Source organism: Schistocerca nitens, chromosome 2 (assembly GCF_023898315.1).
Source record: "Schistocerca nitens isolate TAMUIC-IGC-003100 chromosome 2, iqSchNite1.1, whole genome shotgun sequence".
Classification (NCBI taxonomy): Eukaryota; Metazoa; Arthropoda; class Insecta; order Orthoptera; family Acrididae; genus Schistocerca; species Schistocerca nitens.
The window spans coordinates 770,956,417-770,981,656 of record NC_064615.1 but is presented as its reverse complement, the minus strand read 5'-3'; the positions used below and the strand labels follow the sequence as shown (position 1 = coordinate 770,981,656).

The following is a 25,240-nucleotide window of genomic DNA, read 5'->3' as shown; positions in this document are numbered from 1 at the left end:
ATACATATGGTGCAATGTACTACTATGAGACGTCAGGCATAGACAGAGGTGGTAAGACATATTCCCAAGAGCTTTGGGATACTGCTAAGTTGGTTTCAAATATGCTTCCCAAGGACCCCAAATGACAGATTAATTCTTTGGTTAATATACTTCCCAAGCCCCTTCCAGAAACTATTTTGATTGCAACCACACTTCCCAAGAACCATTAGAAAACTGTTGTTTGGTGGGATCTATACTTCCCACAGTGCTGAAGGCTATATTTTACATTTTACAGCCCTTAGATGAAACAAAGGTTGTGTCTGCAATGTTTCTGGATCTTTCAAAAGCATTTGACACCATTGACCATGAAACGTGATACAAAAATTAGGCAAGTATGGCATTCGAGGGCAGCCAGGTGAATGGATAAAATCATACTTGTGCAACCGCAAGCAGTATGTATCATTAGGAAACTCATGCCAATCAGAAACCAAACCTGCCCGCATCTCGTGGTCATGCGGGAGCGTTCTCGCTTCTCACGCCCGGGTTCCCGGGTTCGATTTCCGGTGGGGTCAGGGATTTTCTCTGCCTCGTGATGGCTGGGTGTTGTGTGCTGTCCTTAGGTTAGTTAGGTTTAAGTAGGTCTAGGTTCTAGGGGACTTATGACCACAGCAGTTGAGTCCCATAGTGCTCAGAGCCATTTGAGCCAGAAACCAAACCCATCAAATATGGAGTGCCGCAGGGTTCGGTAATGGGCCCATTCTTATTTAATGTGTTTGTTAATGATATAGGTGTTGAGGAGGAAGAAAAGAAAATATTGTATGCTGATGACATGACAATACTAAATACTGACCAAAATATGGAACAGCTTGAGAGAAGAGCTTACATATCTACAAATGTCACAGCTCAATGGCTGTTGGAAAATGAACTGGTTATAAATCTAAAAAAGACTATGTATGCAGTGTTTAAAAAAAAGGAGAAGGCTGTAGACATGGATTTAGAGGTTGATGGAACAAGGCTGGAAGAAGTAGAATCTGCTAGGTTCTTGGGTATTCTTGTGGATAATGAACTGAAATGGAAAAAATATATTAATAACGTCTGTAAGAAACTGAGCTCTGTCATATTCTTAATGATGCAGCTATCACAGTATTCAGACAAGAATCTTCTGTGTACAGTGAATCATGGACTTTTCGAACCATACTTACAGTATGGAGTGACTGTGTGGGGAAACTCAAACAAACAAGAGACAAAACGAGTGTTCACATTAAAAAAAAAATAAAATAAAAAATAAAAAAAAAATAATTAGGACCATTTTAAGAAGAAAGACCTCTGAAACGTGCAGAAACTGTTTCAAGAAGTTAGGTATCTTAACTTTTTCATTGTTGTATACATACAAAACAATAATGTACATCACAAAAGGTAGTGAGGACTGGATTACAAATACTAGTGTACACACCCACAATACAAGAAGGAAGAATGAAGTAAGGAGTGTACCCCACCGACTGGCAATGCTAGAAAAATTACCCCAGTACTCTGGTATCAGACTACTAACAAGTCTGCCTAAAAACGTGCAAGATATTGTACTTGACAATGACTTTCCAAAGAAACTTAAAGACTATTTCATTCAAAAATAGTTTTACAGTGTTGCAGAATACTTATGTCATTAAATTCAATATAATAGAGGGAAACATTCCACGTGGGAAAAATATATCTAAAAACAAAGATGATGTGACTTACCGAACGAAAGCGCTGGCAGGTCGATAGACACACAAACAAACACAAACACAAAATTCAAGCTTTCGCTTTCCGCTCCCGGGATTGGAATGACTCCTTACCCTCTCCCTAAAACCCACATCCTTTCGTCTTTCCCTCTCCTTCCCTCTTTCCTGATGAGGCAACAGTTTGTTGCGAAAGCTTGAATTTTGTGTGTGTGTTTGTGTTTGTTTGTGTGTCTATCGACCTGCCAGCGCTTTCGTTCGGTAAGTCACATCATCTTTGTTTTTAGATATATGTCATTAAATTTGTATATATTGTTATTCATTATCAATGATGTAATAATGTAAGCTGAAGGGGCAGAAAAATAAGTGATAATGAATGTTACTACTTTGACATGCTCTATATTACACGTACAACCGAGCGAGGTGGCGCAGTGGTTAGCACACTGGACTCGCATTCGGGAGGACGGGACTCGCATTCGGGAGGACGACGGTTCAATCCCGTCTCCAGCCATCCTGATTTAGGTTTTCCGTGATTTCCCTAAATCGTTTCAGGCAAATGCCGGGATGGTTCCTTTGAAAGGGCACGGCCGGTTTCCTTCCCAATCCTTCCCTAACCCGAGCTTGCGCTCCGTCTCTAATGACCTCGTTGTCGACGGGACGTTAAACACTAACCACCACCACATCTATATTACACGTACATTTACTGTACACAATGTAATCTTACAGGATCAAATAAAATTCAATTCAATTTCACAACAAACAGAAACTACAGCTGGTGCAGCAGACTGCCACTAGATGCCAGGAGCGTACAGAAGTGGTAACACATGTTCTCTTAAATGCTGTAAAGAAATACATTTAGTGGAAAGTATTTACCCCATGGCCTGCGAAAGGGTTAAAGGCAAAGTTTTTTGTTGTGTGAGCAAGGAGATTCATCTTATATCTTCTACTTTAGCATGGGCATTCAATTATTTACTTTACTTCCAACAGACGTAGAAGTTCTCAATATGCAGAAACTGCCAAGATGTGAATATTGGAGGAGAGGTCTTTTACGTGTGTGTGTGTGTGTGTGTGTGTGTGTGTGTGTGTGTGTGTGTGTGTGTGGGTTGAGAACAATGTCTGATTGAGATGGAGAGAGTGATCAGGCTGTGCTATGTTGTTCATTGAATGTAGCATACTTTTCTCAAGTTACAATTTAATGATAAGTGTTTGCCATTTTAGATTAATCGGGATCCACAAGTCTAAAAATATAGTTTCCAACTCAGGGTTTATTTCAGAAACATCAGTTTTGACGTACACTCATTCTTGTATTTATGTATTAAAGTTCAGGAAGGCTACACTGCCTAGTTTCAAGTTGAAATTAATTTGCTGTATCATTAAATTTTTAGCATCCATAGAGGATCTCTGTCAATTTTGTTGATAAGCAATAGTGGCTAAATAACACTCTTGGGATGTTTGGTCTAAAGCTCTTTAATTCTTCTATTAATATGTTTTAATGAAAACAGTTAACAGTGAAGAGGATAATGATATTAAAAATTTCCACAAAATATATCATACACATCACACATAGAAAATGTATTGTGATGATAAAACAGTATATTTTGGCCAATCCATAATTTATCAAAGAACGATATTCAGTAAATTTAAAACTTTAATGACACAACTTAGAAATAACATGAAACGTGAAGAAGATTGCACACAGGTGTCAAAATACATCTTCTGAACAAAATGTTGTGTCCCACACTACTAACTAATTTCGACTGCCCAGTAGTTTTAACATAAATTTAGTAATGTGCAGACATACATACTATATAGCATTAATAGATCATACATTATGTCATAAAAGACACAAAAAATGAGAAAATACTGGAAGATCATAGGAATTTGCAGCCCTAATGTTTGGCACAAAATGAGTGATTTGTTCATATAGCAGTAGCTCCCTACTAATCTTGTTGTAATTTCTATCCTTGGTAAGGGACATGTGTCAGTTATGCTTGGGTCTTTACTGTACGCTTGAGATCACCACAGTTTTGATGGGACTCAGAGTTTGTTAACTGTGACCAATTGGAATTTCTTTTGAACTGTGACCATTTTGCGTATGAAATAGGATGTGCTGTCAAAAATTACAGGTAGGTATCAGCTCTGAGTGCAAAGTGGGCTGAAAACCCTTTTGCATACCCCAATTCTTGATTCAGTAGGATGGAAAATAGGTCACAGGGTTCATTAATTTGTTGCTATGGCACGATTTCAGAGATAACCGGAGCTGAGTCTGCTATGGTAAACTGGAATTTGTTAAAAGAGATATATCTTCCTGCTAAATGACCACGAGTCTCAAATAGGTCACAGGTTTCATTAATTTGTTGCTATGGCATAATTTCAGAGATAACCTGTGCTGAGTCCACTATGGTAAATTGGAATTTGTTAAAAGAGAGATGCTAAACGACCACAAGTCTCAGCTGTCTAATGACCGGAATGTATGTTCCTTGGTCAACCCACACCCCTTTTACAAGAATTGGAATTTGGCAGAATCCTGGTAAAGCTATGCCACACCATGGAAGTGGAGGGAATCCCAATTGGACATATGTTTTCACTGATAACAATGTAGCTGTTGCATCTTTTTTTATATGGAGTTGAACTGAATTCCTGGCTATCTGTAGGTTACCCACAGCACTTTTGTTGTGCCTCCCCTTGCATCACATGAGTGGGATTTACTTGCATGGGTTTCATCTCTTAGTGCCACAACAAACAAATATACACAGCCTGACCAACCACAATTCGTGCAATATTCTTGGAAGTTTGGACACACCTTGTGAGAATGGTGGAAGAAACAATTTGGGCAAGAGGAGAGCTCCATATGACACCAGCACGGTGGTCTAGTCCATGGTGTTGGACAATGACCTTTGGCTAGCCTGTCATACCAGTTCAAAAGCCTGTCTACAGCTAGGACATCATCTACCCTAAGGTCGGCTAATATCAGTGCTTCTGCGTGGACTTGTTGTCTCGGGTGAACACATCTGCTTACGACTACCTAGAGTTGTCCACAGCGAACTGAAATTTGCAGCCCTGGCTGATACATTGAAGTTAAGTAGACCATTGTTGTAAGGCTGACTTTGTGTTCCGCATAGTTGGAGGAGGACAGTTTTTCTGATAACACGTTATGGCAGCGCAGTCTGTTGCCAGTCCAAGAATGTTCCACTCACCTTTTAGTGATTTCTTTTGCTGTGCACACCTCTCCTGAACCTGTGAGTAGTGTTTTTCAGCTACAAAAGCTGTAAGAAAAATTGCCACACCAAACATGTTGACAAGGTGCAAACATTGTTTTCGAGTTCCAGACTTGGCTAACTACCAAATGAGAGAAAGTTGTAGAATGAAAACTCTAGTATTGTTACTTTTAAGTACAATTTTATGCCATCAAGTCGGTGCTCATTACAGTTTGAAATGTGACTTTCATTTGTACAGCACAATCACTCTTCGTAGCCAGTTTAAGGTCTCCACCATCACCTCTCACTGAAAAGACACATCGATTGTCTGTTTATTTAGTATTCGCTCAATACCTTGCTAATGTTCCCTTTGACCTATCAGTGCTAGGTTATGATTGCACAGTACACCATACAGAATTGAAGCTACTTGAAGTAAAGTCACAGTGCACATAGAAAATTCTGAATTCGCACATTCGTCATTTACGTTCATCAGTAATACTTTCCATCACTCTATGATCTTTTAAATCTCATGGCAACTCAAAATTCAGATGTCTTTGTAGAGCTCAGCACAAACACGTCTGATCATCACTGTATCTGAACACTGAGTCTTTTAGACTCCAGACAGCAATACCAATTACGGTGCAGATACTCGTGAAACTGCAGTCTTCAGATTGGGTGCATCCAAACACAGCCAATCAGCTTTTGAGTTTGATCCATACCAGCCTGCTTTTTCCATTTTGAACCACTCACATTATCAAGTTATTTTAGACAAAGTTATTAAATAATATGCATCAGCAAAACAAATAATAACTCATATTAATTCCCTCTGTAGATGTCAAATTTCTGACATACATTTATTGTTCCACCAGTACTGTAAACTAGCATATTACAAGATACAAAATTACTCATTATATGTGACCCACTCACATACACACTTCCATACACTCAGCTATTTGTTCCTTCATTTGCTCGAGTAAGAAAACATTTGCAATTGGCAATACTTAATAAAATTGTTAAAGGCACCAAATTGAAATTCATTTCATTTTACGTGTAATCTTTTTTGTTTGCTACTGAAAAGCTAGTTATTTAATTAAATCCTCCATTGACTGTCAGCTACTATTTATGAACTTACAAGGACGTTACTGATTTTTGTAAGTTCAATATTTGTTTTTTTATGTGATTTTGAGTATCTCTAAAAGTACTGTAGATACAAGGCTTAGTTATTGACATATCACACTGTTGTACAAACTTTCACCCAATTTGGAATTTGGTAAAAGTATCATTTTGATTTATAATATATACTTAATAAATTTTTCAATTTTCAAAAGATTAAACAGTGTAATACAAAATTAGAAATTCCTTACTTTGGGCTTGGTAGCAGTTAAACTAACTTAGTCTGCTATTTTTAAAAGAATTACCCACACATATCTTGCAAAAATCAACCATGTTGCGTTCAAGCTCTGCATCAAACAGTGAAAGGTCTCTCAAACACATCTACTCTTCGACGATGCGGTGAGATGCAGCCATATAACAGTTGGTCTTCGTCAAAAAAAAAAAAAAAAAAAAATATATATATATATATATATATATATATATATATATATATATATATATATATATATATATAGAGAGAGAGAGAGAGAGAGAGAGAGAGAGAGAGAGAGAGGAAAACATTCCACATGGGAAAAATATATCTAAAAATAAAGATGTCTAAAAATATGTCTGCTTGTGTCTGTATATGTGTGGATGGATATGTGTGTGTGTGCGAGTGTATACCTGTCCTTTTTTCGCCCTAAGGTAAGTCTTTCCGCTCCCGGGATTGGAATGACTCCTTACCCTCTCCCTTAAAACCCACATCCTTTCGTCTTTCCCTCTCCTTACCTCTTTCCCGATGAGGCAACAGTTTGTTGCGAAAGCTTGAATTTTGTGTGTATGTTTGTGTTCGTTTGTGTGTCTGTCGACCTGCCAGCACTTTCATTTGGTAAGTCACATCATCTTTGTTTTTAGATATATTTTTCCTACGTGGAATGTTTCCCTCTACTATAAAAATAAAGATGATGTGACTTACCAAACGAAAGTGCTGGCAGATCGATAGACACACAAACAAACACAAACATACACACAAAATTCAAGCTTTCGCAACCAACGGTTGCTTCGTCAGGAAAGAGGGAAGGAGAGGGGAAGATGAAAAGATGTGGGTTTTAAGGGAGAGGGTAAGGAGTCATTCCAATCCCGGGAGCAGAAAGACTTACCTTAGGGGGAAAAAAGGACAGGTATACACTCGCGCACACATACACATATCCATCCGCACATACACAGACACAAGCAGACATTTGTAAAGGCAAAGAGTTCTTCTTCACTGTGAGTCCAGATCATGAAGATGTCATCAATAAATCTGTACCAAACTTTGGGTTGGCAGGCCTGGGTAACCAAGAAGGCTTCCTCTAAGCGACCCGACCCACAACTTCTTCACTTTCGAAGGCCAGACATACCAACAATTAAAGGGAACAGCCATGGGCACCAGGATGGCCCCCTCGTACGCCAACCTATTCATGGGTCGCTTAGAGGAAGCCTTCTTGGTTACCCAGGCCTGCCAACCCAAAGTTTGGTACAGATTTATTGATGACATCTTCATGATCTGGACTCACAGTGAAGAAGAACTCCAGAATTTCCTCTCCAACCTCAACTCCTTTGGTTCCATCAGATTCACCTGGTCCTACTCCAAATCCCATGCCACTTTCCTTGACATTGACCTCCACCTGTCCAAAGGCCAGCTTCACACGTCCATCCACATCAAACCCACCAACAAGCAACAGTACCTCCATTATGACAGCTGCCACCCATTCCACATCAAACGGTCCCTTCCCTACAGCCTAGGTCTTCGTGGCAAACGAATCTGCTCCAGTCCGGAATCCCTGAACCATTACACCAACAACCTGAAAACAGCTTTCGCATCCCGCAACTACCCTCCCGACCTGGTACAGAAGCAAATAAGCAGAGCCACCACCAACTACTCCAGTCCTGTAACCCGGAAGGTGTACACGATCAAAGGCAGAGTTTGTTGCGAAAGCTTGAATTTTGTGTGTGTTTTTGTGTTTGTTTGTGTGTCTATCAACCTGCCAGCGCTTTAGTTCGGTAAGTTATATATATATATATATATATATATCATAATCAACTGGTATTGGTTGAATAGCATAAAAATGTTTATCTTCAGTTGAAATGGTGAGAGAAACGACAAAGCAAATGAGAACTTCCGGTGGTTACCATCTCAACAATTTCACTCACTGTGCCAATGATGAGATCGGCACTAACTGAAATGTTTACCCTCAACATAATTTGAGTGCTTACTGCACTCAAGTTATGTTGTCCTGTTGCCTACTGCAATACTGATTTCATCAGCAACTCCACCACAATCACTGACATTTTGTTTCAATGCCCTTTCAGTGCTGACTTTTCTGCATCCTCTGACATTTCCGAGTATGTGTCGATGGCCCAAACTTTATAAACTTTTACAAGCCTCGGTTCCAGGCAAAGAACTGTGCATTTGTTGGATAGCTGTGAAGCAACTGCTTCACGCTCTCCAATCTCAAATCAACTACATACATAACTTTGCCATAGAGCACATCATCAAGGGTGAACTTATCTATTAACATATTACAGATCCTTTTGATATCTGCACCCAATATGAAAAGATGTCAAAACATTTGGTGATAACAAGCACGGCAAGACTTTCTCAGGAAAGTGTAATTGCCTGCAAAAAATTGTCAGGCTACTCTTTCAAATTCCATGCTCCTGGGTGATCTTTTCCATTCTCGATCATTCTCACTTGCCTCTTTGCCTTCAATGTTGTGAAAGACATACCATATTAACCAGGCATCTTTTGTGACCAGCCATGCTTGCGTACTTCAGCTAATGCGTAAGACATTCTGTAATCAAGGTGGCATAAGAAGATTCCTGAAAGCTAGCAGAATTGTTGCCAGCTTTCAACTTTGTCCTGCTATTGGCTACATGAAAAGTCATAGCCATCTGTAGAAGTGCAACATCACTGCTTCATTGCCATAGAGACCTTTAAAATCACTTTCATAGTGTCTTTTGTTCTTGAAATGTACTGAATTTAATATTTAGTTTGAAGAAAGCGGTTTGACAGTTAAATGTAACATTAGTGCAAATTTTCATGTGCAGAACAATTAGGTCTTTAAAAAATGAACTTTTTGATACCTCATTGATATAGGTGCCAGCAGCTATCGTCAAATGTTTCAATTTTTCCTTCAGATCACTAATTAACTTTCTCATAATTACCTACATTACTTTCAAGCAATCAATCTCTCTCTCTCTCTCTCTCTCTCTCTCTCTCTCTCTCTCTCTCACACACACACACACACACACACACACAGAGAGAGAGAGAGAGAGAGAGAGAGAGAGAGAGAGAGAGATAGCTTCAGCCCACTGCATTTGGATCAGTTGGTTCTACTTTTGACACCAAAGAAAATCATCTAGTATGGCAACCTGCTCAGTTTCTTTACTGTCTGTGTCATGTCAATACCAGGCCCTGAGTGTCTGTGAATTGAATGATTTTTTTTTTTAAATCTCTACACTCCTATCTACAGATCAATTCAAATCACTCCTCATCTGTTATCATCAACTCCACATTTTAGAAAGCAGTCAGGGACACAGGGTTTAGAATGGATAGGTTCAGAGGTTTCCTTAATTATTTGTAGTTCATTTAAGGAAGATAATCAGATCTGTAAAAAAATGCAAGAAAGTAACAGACTTGGAAGGGACAAGGGTGTATTCAAGATATTGATAAGTTTCAGGGATCATACCAGAAGTTATTGTGAGATTGTTATCTGTATTGAAAGTAAACATGTCTGTGATAATCTGTCTGAGGCTGTATATGATTAATGACAACCTGTGAAAACATATGCCCTTTTCCATATAGTTTTCAATCAGTTTTGTCTGAAATATTGTTTGTTCAAGAGCTTGGGCATTTTTAATTACACAGTTCTCAAGCATGTAACTGTCGCCATGTACCAGAGTGCAGGAATGGGGCAATAGATGGGTGGGGGTGGGGGATGGGCAGAGGACCTTATTGTGATAAAAGGGATCAAGATACAGAAAAAATGCTAGTAAAACAGTGGTAATGCAAATAGTTTTTGTCTACTCTTAGTCCATGCTATTAAAATATAAATTTGCAATTTCTATTCATAGTTTTTGTTCCCTTCACAGTTTGTTTTAAGAAATGCACTAATTGTTTTGATATAAATTCAAGTAGACTCAGAAAATGTGCTCTATGTCAGCAGTTATGTTTTATAATTTCAGTGAATGAGAAGTTAATAACAGTGTCACATGTACATACCTTGAAGAGTTATGCTTTAAGGAAGACAGCAATCCTGTCACACAAATTTATATTTCAAATTTCTGAAACCATTTGTGAGGGAGGATTCTTGAAGCATTGTTAAGTCATTTGTGTACTGGTTTTATAGGGCTGGGAAGGCAACAGTAAAGTAGTTTCACTGTAATGAGCTGCAGATAAACAGTTATTTTCCAAGCCGATTGTTGAGTTGTATGGGAAGAGAATTCCAGTTTTGGAAATGAGTGCCCAATGAAGATGGGAAAGCAAAGTGAAAGAACGAAACTGAACAGTAGCAAGTGCTAGAGAATCACGTGAAAGAACACACTTTCACAGATGTCGAAAGAGGAATACGAAAGTTCATGCAGACATTGTTAGACTTGGCTAAATGGTTAACATTTTATATTTATGGTTGGTTCTTAGAATAGTGATAGAAATTCTAGAAATCATTACAAGTCTCATATAACAAATATATTGTATTATGATGATATGTGAGAGATTTTGTTATTCTTTCAGCTTAACCTAGCAAAAATGGCTAAAGAAAGTGCTACAAGAGATGCTGGTATTAGATCCTCTCCAAGTAAACAGTCAGGTGGAAGGGAAAAAGAGCTCTCATCAATGATTATGGATATGGAAGCTAAACATGGTAAGCTGTAATTAGATGACTGTTGATATTACACATTAATATATTGGCTGCGTGGTTGTGCATGTACTGAAACTCAACAAGAAGTGTTAGGTTAAATTGAATGAAATTCTCTGTACTATTTCATTATAACTACAAAAAAGTATCTGTTTCAATTTCATTATTTGATATGGCGCTTTGTACACCCAATTATTTACTTAGGCTCAGAAATAAAAAGTAAATACTATGAACAAACATAGTGAATACAGCATCTAAGAACTTCACTTTGAAGTGAAGATAATGCAGTTGTACAGTGATAAACTAAAACATGTATGATGCAGCATTTCAGTGATGGAAGTAGAGTATCTTCTCTTTGAAATGTGTTCTCTTACCCTAAATGTGAGGATCACTCCAAAAGAAATACACAAAATTTTTTTTCTTTTTTTTTTTTTTTTTTTTTCCTCCCCAATCTCCAACTTTTCTTTTACATCTTTTCACTTCACAGAGGTCATAAAAATATTTTTCTGCTTGTATTCAAATTTCATTCAGTCTGTTTCCACAAATCATGCTGTCATACCATCTCTGCAAGATAGCTTACTGCATTTGATGTTTGTCTGAAGCAACATGCTGTTATAGAGTTCCTTTCTTGTGCGAATGAGAGAGTGAGGAACATTCTCCAGGGATTGAAGAAGTTTGTGGGGATGACACCGTTAATCACAGGATAGTTCGAAATTGGGCAAGAAGATTATGTGGTGAAAGTGATCACACTAATACTCAGAATCTGCTACACAATGGTAGACCAAGCACTGCACAGACTCCTGAAAATATGCAGCATATTCAGCAGAGATTATGTGAAAAAATGGCATTTTTATCTCTTAAGAATGTATCAACATACTGTAAAAGTATCAAGGCTAAGGAAAATAATTTGGATGTTTAAAAAAAATTGTGCATTTCTTTTGGTGTGACCCTCATAGCATCATTTTGTTGGTCTAAAAGTGAATCTTAATACTCCCTGGTAATGGTTGTACTTTTGTGAAGATAGTCTGTGAGCATCAGACACTCTGAAAACACCATAAAATGGCAGTCATGACTTTTGTGCAGATCAAACAATTTTTACATGCTTTGGTGGTATTTCATCTTCTGTCACCCATGGTTTGTACATCCCTTCATCTGTGGCATCTAATGATGAATATGTGTTTCATCTACTGTCAAGAAGTCTCAGAAAAAAATTAATGAACTTGCATTTTAACTCTCAAGTATTTTTTACTCAATTTGTTCTGGTGGAGACTCAAACCATCTTTATTGTGCTCAAAACATGGTGTAATATGAGGTGGACATGTCCTATTTCTGCAGTGTCACCATGCTCGCATACGTTCATTTGGCAATTGTTGAAAACAGCTTTAGAAATTTTTGCTACAACTTTTATCAGTCATAGAATTTCTGGACGTCATGAGCACTCATAGTGTTTAGTAGATGTACAGCCATGACCACGAAGCAAACAAATCTTGATCCAGATTTTTCACAGTAATTATAATCTGACCTTACTTTATACTATTACAGCAAAATTTGCAGATTGTGTACCCAAAATTCAATGAGTACCTTTGAGCAATTAATACTAGACTTCAATAAAATGCACTTCTATGTGAAGGGCTGTATACACCCTATGTACAGTACTGCATTAAGTGAATCCATTTTAAGGGATGTGTGTATCATACACAGAAAGCTTTTTCACTGGATGTAAATTTGCACCATTAAAACAAAGAGTTAATAGTGTACTTCATGTTTTATCTAGAGAATGATAGTGTAATGCAGAACTGCACTTTCAGCTATATGAATTAGAATAGATTGCTACTCAGCACATAGAGAAGGCATTGAGCTGCAGAAGAGCACATTTAAAAGAAGACTGTTGGATGTTATTAAGGTATTGGACAAAGTCTTTTGAATAACAAAAAGATCCAAGATGGAACAACAACAATGTGAAAAGCATAATTGCTACTCACCTTGTACAGGAGATGAGCTGCAGATAAGCTCAGTAAAAAGAATTCTGGAAATATGTAAGCTCATGGACAAAGTCCTTTCTCAGGAGTAGAACTCTCACACAAACACATGGCTATTGTCTCCAGCCAATAACACCTGACTGTGTCTGATGTGAGCAGAAATCTGCTGGGGTGGGTAATGGGTGGTAAGGAGGCAGCATGGGGCGGGGAATGGGGGTTGGAGGGTAGGGGTGGGGGCAGATGTTAGTGCTGCCTGTAGAAGCATGCAGAGATATGGTTGGACATGTTAGAGCTGCTAAATGCAGCATCAGGAAGTTGTGCTGAAGTGGGGAGGTGGGGGAATTAGAGATGAGGAAGGGAAAGTAGGATGAGGAAAGGTCTTGTGGGGAAAGGTCTTGTGGGTGCGTTGGTGGGATAGAATGCTGGTGTGTACTGCAGTGGGAACAGGGAAGGGAATAAGCAGGTGGCGAACAGGGTCTAGTGAAGATTGAGGCCAGGGGGGGTTACTGAAGTGGAGGATGTGTTGAAGGGAGAGTTCCCACCTGTGTAGTCTACCACATAAGAAGTGATCCTGACCTTATAATCCTACCTGCTAACAAAGGCTCCACCACTGTGGTGATTAACAGCACAGATTACCTCATGGATGGTCTCTGGCAGTTGTTACACACCTCCAGCTACAAACTCTTCCACAGTGTCTGCATTCTCCTGTCCCTCTTCAAATCCATAGGTCCATCCCAGAACCTGTCACCACACTCCTACCTTCTATATCCTTCTTAAAGCTCATAATCCAACCATCCAGGATGCCCCATTGTGGCTGGTTATCCTGCCACCACAGAGAGAATCCTGTCCCTGCTGACCACACATTCAGCCTTTTACCTGTAACATAACCCCCAATATAAAAAATGCTAATTATCTCCTCCACCAACTCTCCACAATTTCTTTTCCTTTACTATCTGGCACCCTGCTCATCACAGCCAAGGCCACTATTGAATACTACCTTTCTCAATTACCAACTGACTCTAAATTTACAACCACCATACTGATTACTGTGACCAGCTACACCCTCGCACACAATTACCTTTCCAATGAAGACATTACCCACAAATAAATCTGTGATACCACAATGGGCATCAGCATGAGACCATCCACTGCAAACATATGCAATGACCATCTAGAGGAATCCATTCAAGCCATCCAGAATCCCAAACCCGTCATCTGGTTCCAGTCCATTGATAACATCTTCGTGAGCAGGAACGAGGGTGAGAATACCTTATCTACATTCGTCCAGAATGTCAGCACTTTCTCCTCCATTCATTTCACCTGATCCTCAGCCTAACAGGCCACCTTCCTCGATGTTGACCTACATCTCAAGGATGGCAACATTGGTACCGCCATCCACATCAAACCTATCACTACCAGAAATACCTCTGTTCCATCAGCTGCTGCCCATTCCACACCAAGAAGTCCCTTCCAGACAGCCTAGCCTTTCATGGAGGTTGCATCTATAGTGACAAATGTTGTGAGTTCTACTGTTGATGAAGTATGTTATTCAAAGTCTTATACATTTCCAGTAGTCTTTCCATTGTGCCGGTATGCAACTCAGTGCCTGATCTGTGTTGTGAGTAGCAATCTGTCCTTTCTGTATTGTTCTTATTTCGTCTTGGACTCTCCATTGTTTGATTTTATATAACTGCTTCCCTTCCATCCCACAATTCAGTTTTGTTTCCCTTTTGTACTATTATCTATCGCATTACATTACTCAGTGTCCAAATGACTGTGCAGATTGTTGCAGCAGTGCATCGTGTCCCACATCCTTCCTGCTCATATAATTATTACTAGACCTTGAAATCAGTCACACAACCTCCCTTCATCATAGTATATTTTCGCATGTTTTGCAGTACCTTTCTGTGCCACATGTACTTCGTTGCACCCCGTACCCAATAACCCCTCTTCCCTTACTCAGCCACACACATTAGTGACCTCTCCTAATCCAGTTACACCTGCTGCTTTCCTCTTCACACATATCCACCAATCGACCTGAATCCCACTTTGTTATCCTCTTTTTATTTATTTTTTCACTTTGATCTCATCCCATTCTCACATTGATTTTATTTAGTTTTCATTTTTCACTATAGGCCCTACGTACCCAGGTTTCATCTTTTTTCACTGAACTTCTGTTCTATCCTTTTGTGATGTTCCCATGTAATTTTACATAATTTTGTGTATTTTTACATTTCTTTTATCTTCCTTTATGAATCATTGCTCCTTCTATCTATGCCAATACAGAAAAAATCACATTGTGTTGTTGCCTAGGTCATGGAATCCTCCCGAATGCCCTGACCATCAAATTACCCATATCTGGCCTGTTCAAATTCTGTCAGTCTGCAGCCCTCACTGACCTAGTCCTGCAAAACCATGTCAGTCAGACTCAAATCTTGTTGCGCTCCCTCCTCTCCATCTGTAAAATTCTCTTTATCTGCAGTCCCAAATTCCTACATCCCATCTACCAGCATGAAACTATCCAATCTCTTTACCTCACGCTCCCACCTTGGACTACCACTATCTGCCATCAAACTTCCCTCACATCCCCTCATAACTGCTAAATCCAGCCTTTCAGATCTGCTACATTAACCAATCCCTCGAAAACTCCCTCTCGTCACCCTGTAGAATGCAAAGCCTAAACAGACCCACAAAAGTCAAGCACCTGTCCTCCGAAATCCTTCTCTTTTGCCATATTCCCACATTCATTCACACTGGGCTTGTTAAAATCCACCTCTCCTCCTCCCAGTTGCTACAGTGAAAACACTTTTTCAGCAATAATCCTACCAATCAGATTCAATCCAAAACCACTAATGAACCTTGCCTGACACTGTTAACTCCTACTCCACTGCACCCAAATCATACCTTGTTAATTTTCTAGAATTTCTGAACCTCGAACCTTGTGTCCCTGTCATTTCCCAAATCTCTCAGCATTGAAACCAACCTCACATACACAGAAAGAATGGCAATCCACAACCTAAAAACTTAGCCTGACCTTATAATCCTACTCGCCAACAATACCAACACCGCTGTGGTTATGAACTGCAGGGATTACCTGGTGGAAGGACTCCACTACCTGTCAGATATGTGCAGTTACAAGCCCTGCCACAGTGACCCCACTCCAGGAGTCCAGCAGAATCACCAGCCACTTCTTAAATCCTTATGGCCATCTCAGAACCTCTTCCATGTGTCTATCTCCCTTCTCATCCCCACCTTGTTGTTCTGCCACCTAAAGATCATAAGCCCAACTACCCATGACACTCCATTGTGCATGGTTACCATGCCCCCATAGAGGGAATCTCAGCCCTTGTCGACCAACACTTTCAGCCTAATATCTGTAAACTCTCTTTCTATGTAAAAGACCCCAACCATTTCCTCCATCTCCTTTTCCACAGTTCCTGCTTCTTTATCACCCAGTCAGTGCACTGCTTGTCCCTCTGCAGTAACATCCCCAGTGCCCATGGCCTTGCCGCTTTGAACACTATCATTCCCACTGCTCAACTGACTCCAGATCTACAACCTCTAAGGTGTTTCGTAGGTATGTGGTATGCTTTACTCATGAATAAATTTCAGGTCACTGTTAATTAATAATTCAGATATGCTATATTTAAATTGCTAAGTCAGAACAACCATGTATGTGTTTGTTAGTGTAGACTTCATCTCCGTCTGCAAATTTTTTGCACTGGAACCTAATAAAAGTCTCTCAACAATCTTAACTTTCCAAAAGTGATGTAGAGGCCTTCTTCATTAATATCAATAAATTGGTTGCTTCATTACAATAATTGAACACCTCACACAGTACTTTTTGACAAAAAAAAAAAAAAAAAGAAGCCGTATCAATACATTTGCTCAGTGCCATTTCATCTGATAGTAATTATGTTTATTCCTCTAGAATGACAGCTAAAAGCTCTTCAGCTGTTGTTGTGACATCATTGTGATTGGCATGGCAGTTCTTCTTCCATGGCATGTACCATATCTCCCAGGCAGCAGCCGACAACATGGAGTAAAATATGAATGCAGAAAGTACCATGAAGCATAGTAAGATTTCTACTGTCATCCTGGCTTGCATATATGCTGCCTACATTTAACTACAGATTATAAGCACAGAAAGAAAACAAACTTCTGAACATCATCCTATACGACCCATTACTTAAATAAAACTTTTCACAGACATCATTTGTTGGTTTGGTAAATGCTTTACAACACATCGCTTCACCACAGTGTTATGTTACGATACAGATTCCTCCCCTTAGGCAAATGATATTGTCACTACTGTGAAATGTAAACACATGGGCGATAATGCTAACACTGAATGTACATTGAAAGGAATTGCAATCATACCCCATACCAGATTTATCTTTTCCAGTTATGGAAATAACAACCCAATTTATATCATTCCATATTAACTCCCTATGAGTGAAATAACCATAGTATTGATTAATTGTTATAGGGAACTAACCCCAAATAACTAGTAATCACTAATTTCTAATCAACACACCTTTGTACCATTCATATTTGCAACATATGGATTTTCCAAGAAAGTGATCATTCATTTAATATGAATATGAATCCTCCAAATATCTTATATATGTGACAAATTGTGATTGCTAACCAGTTTTACATTATCTCTCATTCTTTGTATGTGTATACTCTTTATACGAGGGAACGGAATAGAAAAAAGTACTTACATCAATGAAACTTTTTTTTATTTTTCAATGTAGTCTCCTTGTAGATTAACGCACTTGGTCCAACGATGTTCCAGTGCATTGATCACATCTCAAAAATGAATTTCCTCCAGGCCGTAAAAATAGTTGTCAACTCTGGCTATCAATTTTTTGTTTGAAGTGAATCTTCATCCACCAAGAAAAATTTTCAGTTTTGGGAAGAGATGAAAATCTGACAGAACCATATCAGGTGAATAAGGTGGGTGTGGCAACAATTCATACCTTAGTTTGTGTAATTTTTCCATGGTGATGGCACATGTGTGCGGGCGCGCATTATCTTGTTGCAAGATGACTTTCTTTCTTGCTATATATGGCCTTTTTTTGCTTATCTTTTGTTAGAGTTTGTCCAGGAGGTTAGCATAGTATTCTCCAGTAATTGTTTGACCAGTGGGGAGATAATCTAGAAATGGAATCCCCTTCGCATCCCAGAACACTGATGCCATGACCTTTCCCACTGAAGGAATTGTCTTGGCTTTCTTTTGTGGCAGAGAATCAACATGTTTCCACTGCTTTGACAGTTGTTTTGTCTCTGGGGTATAGTAGAGCATACAAGTTTCATCTGTGGTCACAAACCCATGCAAAAGATCTTGTTCATTTCTCCTAAAACACGTCAAACATTGTTCCGATATGTCTATTCTCATGTGTTTTTGATCCAGCGTCAAGAGTCACAGCATCCATCTTGCAAATAATTTTTTCATTTCTAATTCTCCAGTTAAAATGTGATATACCCTTTCAGATGACATCTGGCAAGCTTGAGCAATTTCACGCACTTTCAATCGGCGATCCCCCATGACCATTTTGTGCACTTTTGCAGTGATTTCTGGAGTAGTGACACATTTTGGCTGAACACTGCGCAGTTCATCATCAAAGCTCTCCCGACCAAATTTAAATTCATTTGTCCACTTGGCAACAGTTGAATATGTAGGAGCAGAGTCCCCCAATGTTTACTGGAAATCAGCATGAATGTCCTTTGCTTTCATACCCTTCTTTATGAAGTACTTAATCATTGCTCAAATCTCTATTTTTTCCATCTTCGCAAATCATTATGTGGGAACAACAGAGCCATGTCACCACCACAGCTCTCTTCCAAGAGCAATGACATGGCATGTGTTTACAGGCAACAGTCCAATGAATATCACGTGAACAACTCATTGTGCTAGCACTGACGTCTCATGGTGCTTCCGAGAACTTTTCAAACCACCCTCGTATGTGTATATCAGCCACAAAGGATGCTGATAAAACAGTCATATCTGGTTTTTTAATAATCAATACTTCAATTCTTCAGGACGAGTTTTCAGTGGCTCCTTATGACTAATGTAATGTCAAGGTAATACCAATCTAATTTATTATTTCCCTATTTGTTAACTATGTCCAGAAGTCACTTTTTTATTACCTGTCTGGCAGTCTCGTACAATGGGTTTTACTGAAATGCATAGGAGAAGGGTTCCCGCAATGGAAACTACTGCTTCTGGAAAGAGAGAGGATAGACATTGTACTCCAATTGGAGAAAGAAAAGAGAGAACTAGGAATGTTGGAAACAAAGAAGAAAAGAAGACAGACCCCATGATGTATACCCATCTGACCCTCCACCCACAGGATCCCTTCGTGGGAGATGACTAGAGAATGAAGTTGTTCGCCAATTCTACAGAACAGCCACTCCTTGGCTTTGGCTCCACAGCTTTTGAAAATTGACACCCTACTATAGACAACATGTGGAGAAAGCAGTACCACGAACAGAATTCCTCCCATTTAGTTAATTAAAATAATCAATTATTGACAATATAATGTAAATGGATGGATAAAAAATCTACTCACCAAGCTGTGGCAGGAGAACACCCACACAAAAAGGTTTTCCTTTTATAAGCTTTCGGAGCCAGTGGCTCCTCCTCCGCAGAAGAGCTGAAAGGGAAGGAAGTGGGGTGAAGGAAAAGGACTGAAGAGATTTGGAAGAAGGGGTACGTTCAGAAAAGTCACCCAGAACGCTGGGTCAGTGGAGACTTACCGGACAAGATGAGAAGGAAAGGCTGATTGTTGAGGACTTTAAGGACTGCACTGGATGAGATTTGAAAACCTGAGAGCTTGAAGATGGAATACAGGGTAATAAGCAGGACAGAGATAACTACTAAAACATTGTGCATGAGTTAATAAGAGTGAAAAGCTAAGCGCATTGTACGTAACAAAGGTAAGAGAGGGACGATCAAAAATAGACAGATCAGGAAATTACAGATGTAGAAAACAAAAATGTACTGAAGAAAGGAGTAGTTACTGTGAAGAAATGGCGAGACAGAAGGAATTAACATAAATTAAGGCCAGGTAGGTGGTGAGAAGCAAAGCTGTATTGTAGTGCTACTTCCCACCTGCAGAGTTCTGAGAAACTGGTGTCTGGTGGAAGAATCCAGATGGCGCATGTGGGGGAAACAGCCACCAAGGTCGTTACTGTCATGTCGTATAGCATGCTTTACAACAGGATATTGTGATTCCTCAGTTTCTCCCAGCGTATTTGTTGCTCGAACAGTCCACGGGTATAGTGCCGGTTCATAGTGTCCAACGAGCACTATGAACCGGCAGTATACCCGTGGACTGTTTGAGCAACAGGATATTGTTTGTTGCCAGTATACACCCTCTGCCTGCATCCATTCATCCTGACTGATAACTGGGTGGTAGTCACACCAGTGTAAAAGGCCGAAAAGTGTTTACTTAACAGCTAGTATACGATGTGTTGTTTCACAGTTGGCTCTCCCTTTGATAGTATATCTTTTGCCAGTTACAGGACTGGAACAGGTGGTGGTAGGAGGGTGCATAAGGCAAGTCTTGCAGTGGGGACGGTCACAGGGGTAGGAGCATAGGGTCTGACAAGGATATTGTGGAGATTGGGAGAGCAACAAAAAGCTATTGTAGATGTGGTGGGCAATGTCTCAGACAGAATGGATCTCATTTCAGAGAATTATTTTAGGAAGTCACGGCCTTGTCGAAGTAGCTGGTTAATATATTCCAAACCAGGATAATGCTGAGTGATCAGTGGTGTGCTCCGAAATTGTTTTTGGTAGGGATCAGCAGTACCAGGATTGGATGTGATGGCTTGGGAAATCTGCTTTTGAACTGGGCTGTTGGGGTAATTACGTCCAGTGAAGGCTGAGTTGAGAAGGGTGTGTATTGCTGTAAAGAGTCTGCATCCAGACAAATACATTTGCCTCGAATGCCAGTGCTGTATGGGAGGGAACATTTGACACGGAAAGGATGGTAACTATCAAAATGTAAGTGCTGTTTGTTAGTAGGTTTAATGTGGACTGAAGTGTGTATTTGGCCTTCTGTGAGGATGAGATCAACATCAAGAGAAGTGGCATGGAATTCAGAATAGGACCATGTGAAATTTAATTAGGAGAAAGTATTTAGACACTCCAGAAATTTTAACAGGTCAGCCTCACCATCAGTCCATATGGCAAAGATGTCATCAATGTATCTAACACAAATGAGGAACTGAAGGGTTAGGGATCCCAGAAAAGCTCCCTCCAAGCGATCTGTGAAAAGGTTGGTATAGGAAGGAACCATCCTGGTTCCCATGGCCGTACCCCTGATCTGTTTGTATGTATGCCCCTCAAAGACGAAGTAATTGTTGGTAACTATATAGTTGATTAAGGTGAGCAAGAAGGATGTCATATGTTTGGAATCAAGTGGACATTGACTGAGGAAATGTTCAGCAGCAGGCAGACCATGTATGTGGGGGATGTTGGTATAGAAGGAGAGGGCATCAATGGTGACAAGCAAGGTGTTTGGTGGGAATGGGACAAGCACATATTTCAGTCAGATCTAGGAAATGGTTGGTATCTGTAATATAGAAGGGGGTACTGTGGGTTGCTGGTGTGGATCAACTGAGGCAGATATAAGTTCGATGGGTGCTTTGAAGCCAGCAACTATGGGAAGGCCAGGAAGATTGAGTTTGTGGATCTTAGGAAGAAGATAAAAGGTAGGGGTGCCTGGTTTCAGTGGGGTGAGAAGTTGGATAATACAGATAATTCAGGAGGGGTGAGTGTTTCAGACAAGAGGTTGAGAACAGTGTACTGTTGTGGCTGGTTCTTGTGATTATGAGTTATTGCTGGTCTGGGAGGCAGTGGTGAAGGCTGTGTGATGTTAAGGAGGTTGGCCAAGATTGGTTTGTAGGAGAGGAGTGGTGGTTGATGGTGTGGCTGTTTTGGGAATTGCAGAGGGACAGGAAGGGAAACACCACTGTTGAGATAGTTTAGGAGAAGGTGGGATAGCTTTTTGATGTGAAGTGTAACATGTTGTTGCAGTCTGAAGTTGACTTTGGCAGACGATACCATCCAAGGAAACATGAGGGGCACATAACTGCAGGATTTTTTTAGAAGGAGGGAAGTCTGCTGGAGTGGAAATGGCAGATGAGGTACATAGCTCACAGATTAGACAGGTAAGTGCAGAGATTGCTGTATTTGAACTGTAAAAGGGTGAAAGAGATTGCTGTATTTGAAACTGTAAAAGAGCCTGGTGCGGAGTAGGATTTACAGTAGTATTACATCCAGGAACAGGGACTTTCAGTGTTAGGCCTGTGGGAGTTACTCCGAGGGACAAGCAGTTTTCAAGAAACAGAATGTGTGACCTTAATTTTGATAGTGCAAAAGCATATTTTCGAAAAGAACGAATGTAAAATGTGATGGGATTCATCATTCCAAGAGAGGACAGTTTGAAGTGTTACAAATGGTGGGAGTGCAGAAACGTTTACATTTACATTTAGTTAATTATATTTGTAATGTGATAAGACTTTTTTAGCAATACCCATTACACAGAGTTAAGTTTTTTCATTATTCAGTGCAGGAAAATTAGCCTAATTACTTAAACTAAATGAAGGTAACTTTCCCTCCCATAAACCCAACCATGTCCTTTATCACCTCAGATAAAGAAGATAGAAATTTTGCTAGTAGAAAACTTTAATGAAACCAGATTACTGCTTCTCATAGGAAGAGTATACAAAACTGTACAAAATAGTTTCTCTCCCATAAACCCAACGATGTCCTTTATCACCTCAAATAAAGAAGGTAGAAATTTTGCTAATAGAAAACTTTAATGAAACCAGATTACTGCTTCCCATAGGAAGAGTATACGAAACTGTACAAAATAGACAGAGCTATATCAGCATGTTCGCCTAACTGAGCCATTATAGGAGACAAAATATCCATTGTTCTTGGACTGCAAACCAGAGGAGTTCCATGTTTTGAAAATTAACAACCTTTTGCTGTGGGGCATTCTGTAATTAATTACTTATTGTTCCAAGTTTGAATGATAACACACAGAGCTGAGACACTTTTGTCTTTGTTATTCATTCATTAACTCAGCATATGGAGTGGCATACCAAACTCAGGTAATGTGATACTTCGGCAGAAACCTCAAAGCAATGATCTCATGCTCCTGTATTAACTGTCAAAATACACATTTTTCCACAGGAAGAGAGTCCCTAAATAGTCATCAGTCATTCAACTTTCTGCAGCAGTATTGTCATATTTAACACACACACACACACACACATTTCTGTGCTGAATCATACATGGATGTTAGCATGCAGCACTTCATGCATATACAATTTACTGGTGTGTGTGTGTGTGTGTGTGTGTGTGTGTTCAAATGTAACAGTACAAAACATCATAACAAACAATCTGAATGAAATTTGCATATGCCGCTTTACGATAACGGAGTGAGACATCTAGGCAATAGAAGCATACATTGTCACCTGCCCCTAAGAAATTCAAAGCTTCCTCAACAGGCAAGATGATGCTCACCATCTTTTTTGACTTCCAAAGTCTGATGCTCATCAAATGTCTCGAACGCAAAAATGTTAACCATGGCATATACTGTAAGACACTCTATAGCCTAAGCAAGTTCATCAAAGAAAATGGCCTGGGCTGCACACACAGGGAGTGATTCTACTCCACAATAATGCAGTTCCACATGTCTCCAACGTCACAAGTAGTGTAACGACCAAGTTCAAGAGGAAGCAGTGTGAGCATCCACCCTACAGCCTCGACATGTTACCATGTGACTCCCATGTCTATGGTGCACTATAAGAACAACTCCAAGGGAAGCGCTTCAACTCAGACAGTGAATGGAAGGACACAGTGGAGGACTGGCTCTCATCATAGCCACAGGGATTCTGAGAACAGGATATCCTTCGGCTCGTGAAATGGTAGGTAGCATGCCATGCATGTGCAACTTACCAATAAGTGTATTCTCTGTTCTTCCCCTGTCAAACACGATATCATTAACAGGCAGCCATCACCTGGAGGAAACAACTCACTAAGACTGTATAGCTTATCTGCTGGTCAGTGACTGCTGTTATAATTAATGCCACAGACTGGTTAATTTCCCATAAAATTTTACCATCTTATGTGTCGGGTTTCTTTATCTGTTTTTATTTTTTTTTTTTTATTTTTTTCTTTTATTCCAGTCATGTAATTCTGAATGAAGAGTTCATTTAATACATGGGGAAAATGGAATTACTTTTCTTGAAATGGGAAATCTCCTCCCCACTATTCTTCCCACTCTTCCCACAGTGGTTATCAGCCACCCATCCAACCTACACGATGTCCTTGTCTGTCCCTACTCCACCACTGTTCCCAAACCTTTGCCTCATGACTCATACAATGATGCAAGACCTGTTCCATACATCCTCCCACTACCACCTTCTCCAATCCTGTCACTGGCATCTCCTATTCCATCAAAGGCAGGGCCATCTGTGAAAGCTGCTATGTGATGTAAACCTAATTGCAACCACTGCCACATTCTATGTGGACATGACTACAAACAACCTGTCTGCACGAATGGCCATTGCCAGACTGTGGTGAAGAGACAATTGGACCACCCTGTCACTGAACATGGTAACCAACATGACGTGCTTCGCTATAATGACTGCTTTGCCGCATATGCCATCCGAATTCTTCCAACTAATGCCAGTTTTTCTGAATTGTGCAAGTGCTAACTCTCCCTACAACATCTCCTTCATTCCCATAACTCACTGGCCCCAACCTTCATTAGTACCCTCCTTCACCTATCAATCCCCTTACTTGTTCCCACTACATTACTCACATACCTTCTACCCCATCATTGCTCCTAAAAGTCCTTCCTCATTTCTTACTTTGCATTCCTCCCTTCCCCCTCCCCTTCCTGCTCCCCATCCCCCTCCAACACATACTTCTGATTCTCAACCTTGCAGCTCAATCCTGTCCCCACCATGTTCCTGCATTCTTCCACAGGCAGCATTGTCATCTTACCCCGCCCCCAACCTCGTCCCCACCCCATGCCACCTCCTTATCCCCATCACTCACCCCAGCAGATTGCTGCTCAAATCAGGCACAGTCGCAGGTGGGCCTTAGCACCCTAGACAGTAGCCGTGTGTGTGTTTGTGTGATTTGTTGTTGTGTGACTGTGAGAGTTCTACTAATGAGGAAGGAATTTGTCCATAACCTTATATACACTGATGGAAAGAAAGAGTTATGTGACATCAACAAAAATTGGTAGACATGTGCATAAGAGTGGCACTAGTGACACCACTATTAGGATGCAAATCAAATTTGCTTTAAATATACATTTTAATGGTCATAAGCATTAGTTACC

At 39.9% G+C, this 25,240-nt stretch overlaps 1 protein-coding gene across 11 annotated transcripts in view; it reads left to right on the top strand.

The window, feature by feature from the left end:
- Positions 1-25,240, top strand: part of LOC126237017 (serologically defined colon cancer antigen 8 homolog) — a 214,136-nt gene that overhangs the window by 82,933 nt on the left and 105,963 nt on the right. For all 11 annotated transcript variants that reach the window (XR_007545021.1, XR_007545020.1, XM_049946747.1 and 8 more), the window contains one exon: positions 10,758-10,887. Coding sequence is in view for 9 of the 11 variants with exons in the window: in XM_049946747.1 (XP_049802704.1) it covers positions 10,758-10,887 (130 nt within the window). In the remaining 2 variants the exon portion in view is untranslated. The remainder of the gene's footprint in view (positions 1-10,757; positions 10,888-25,240) is intronic.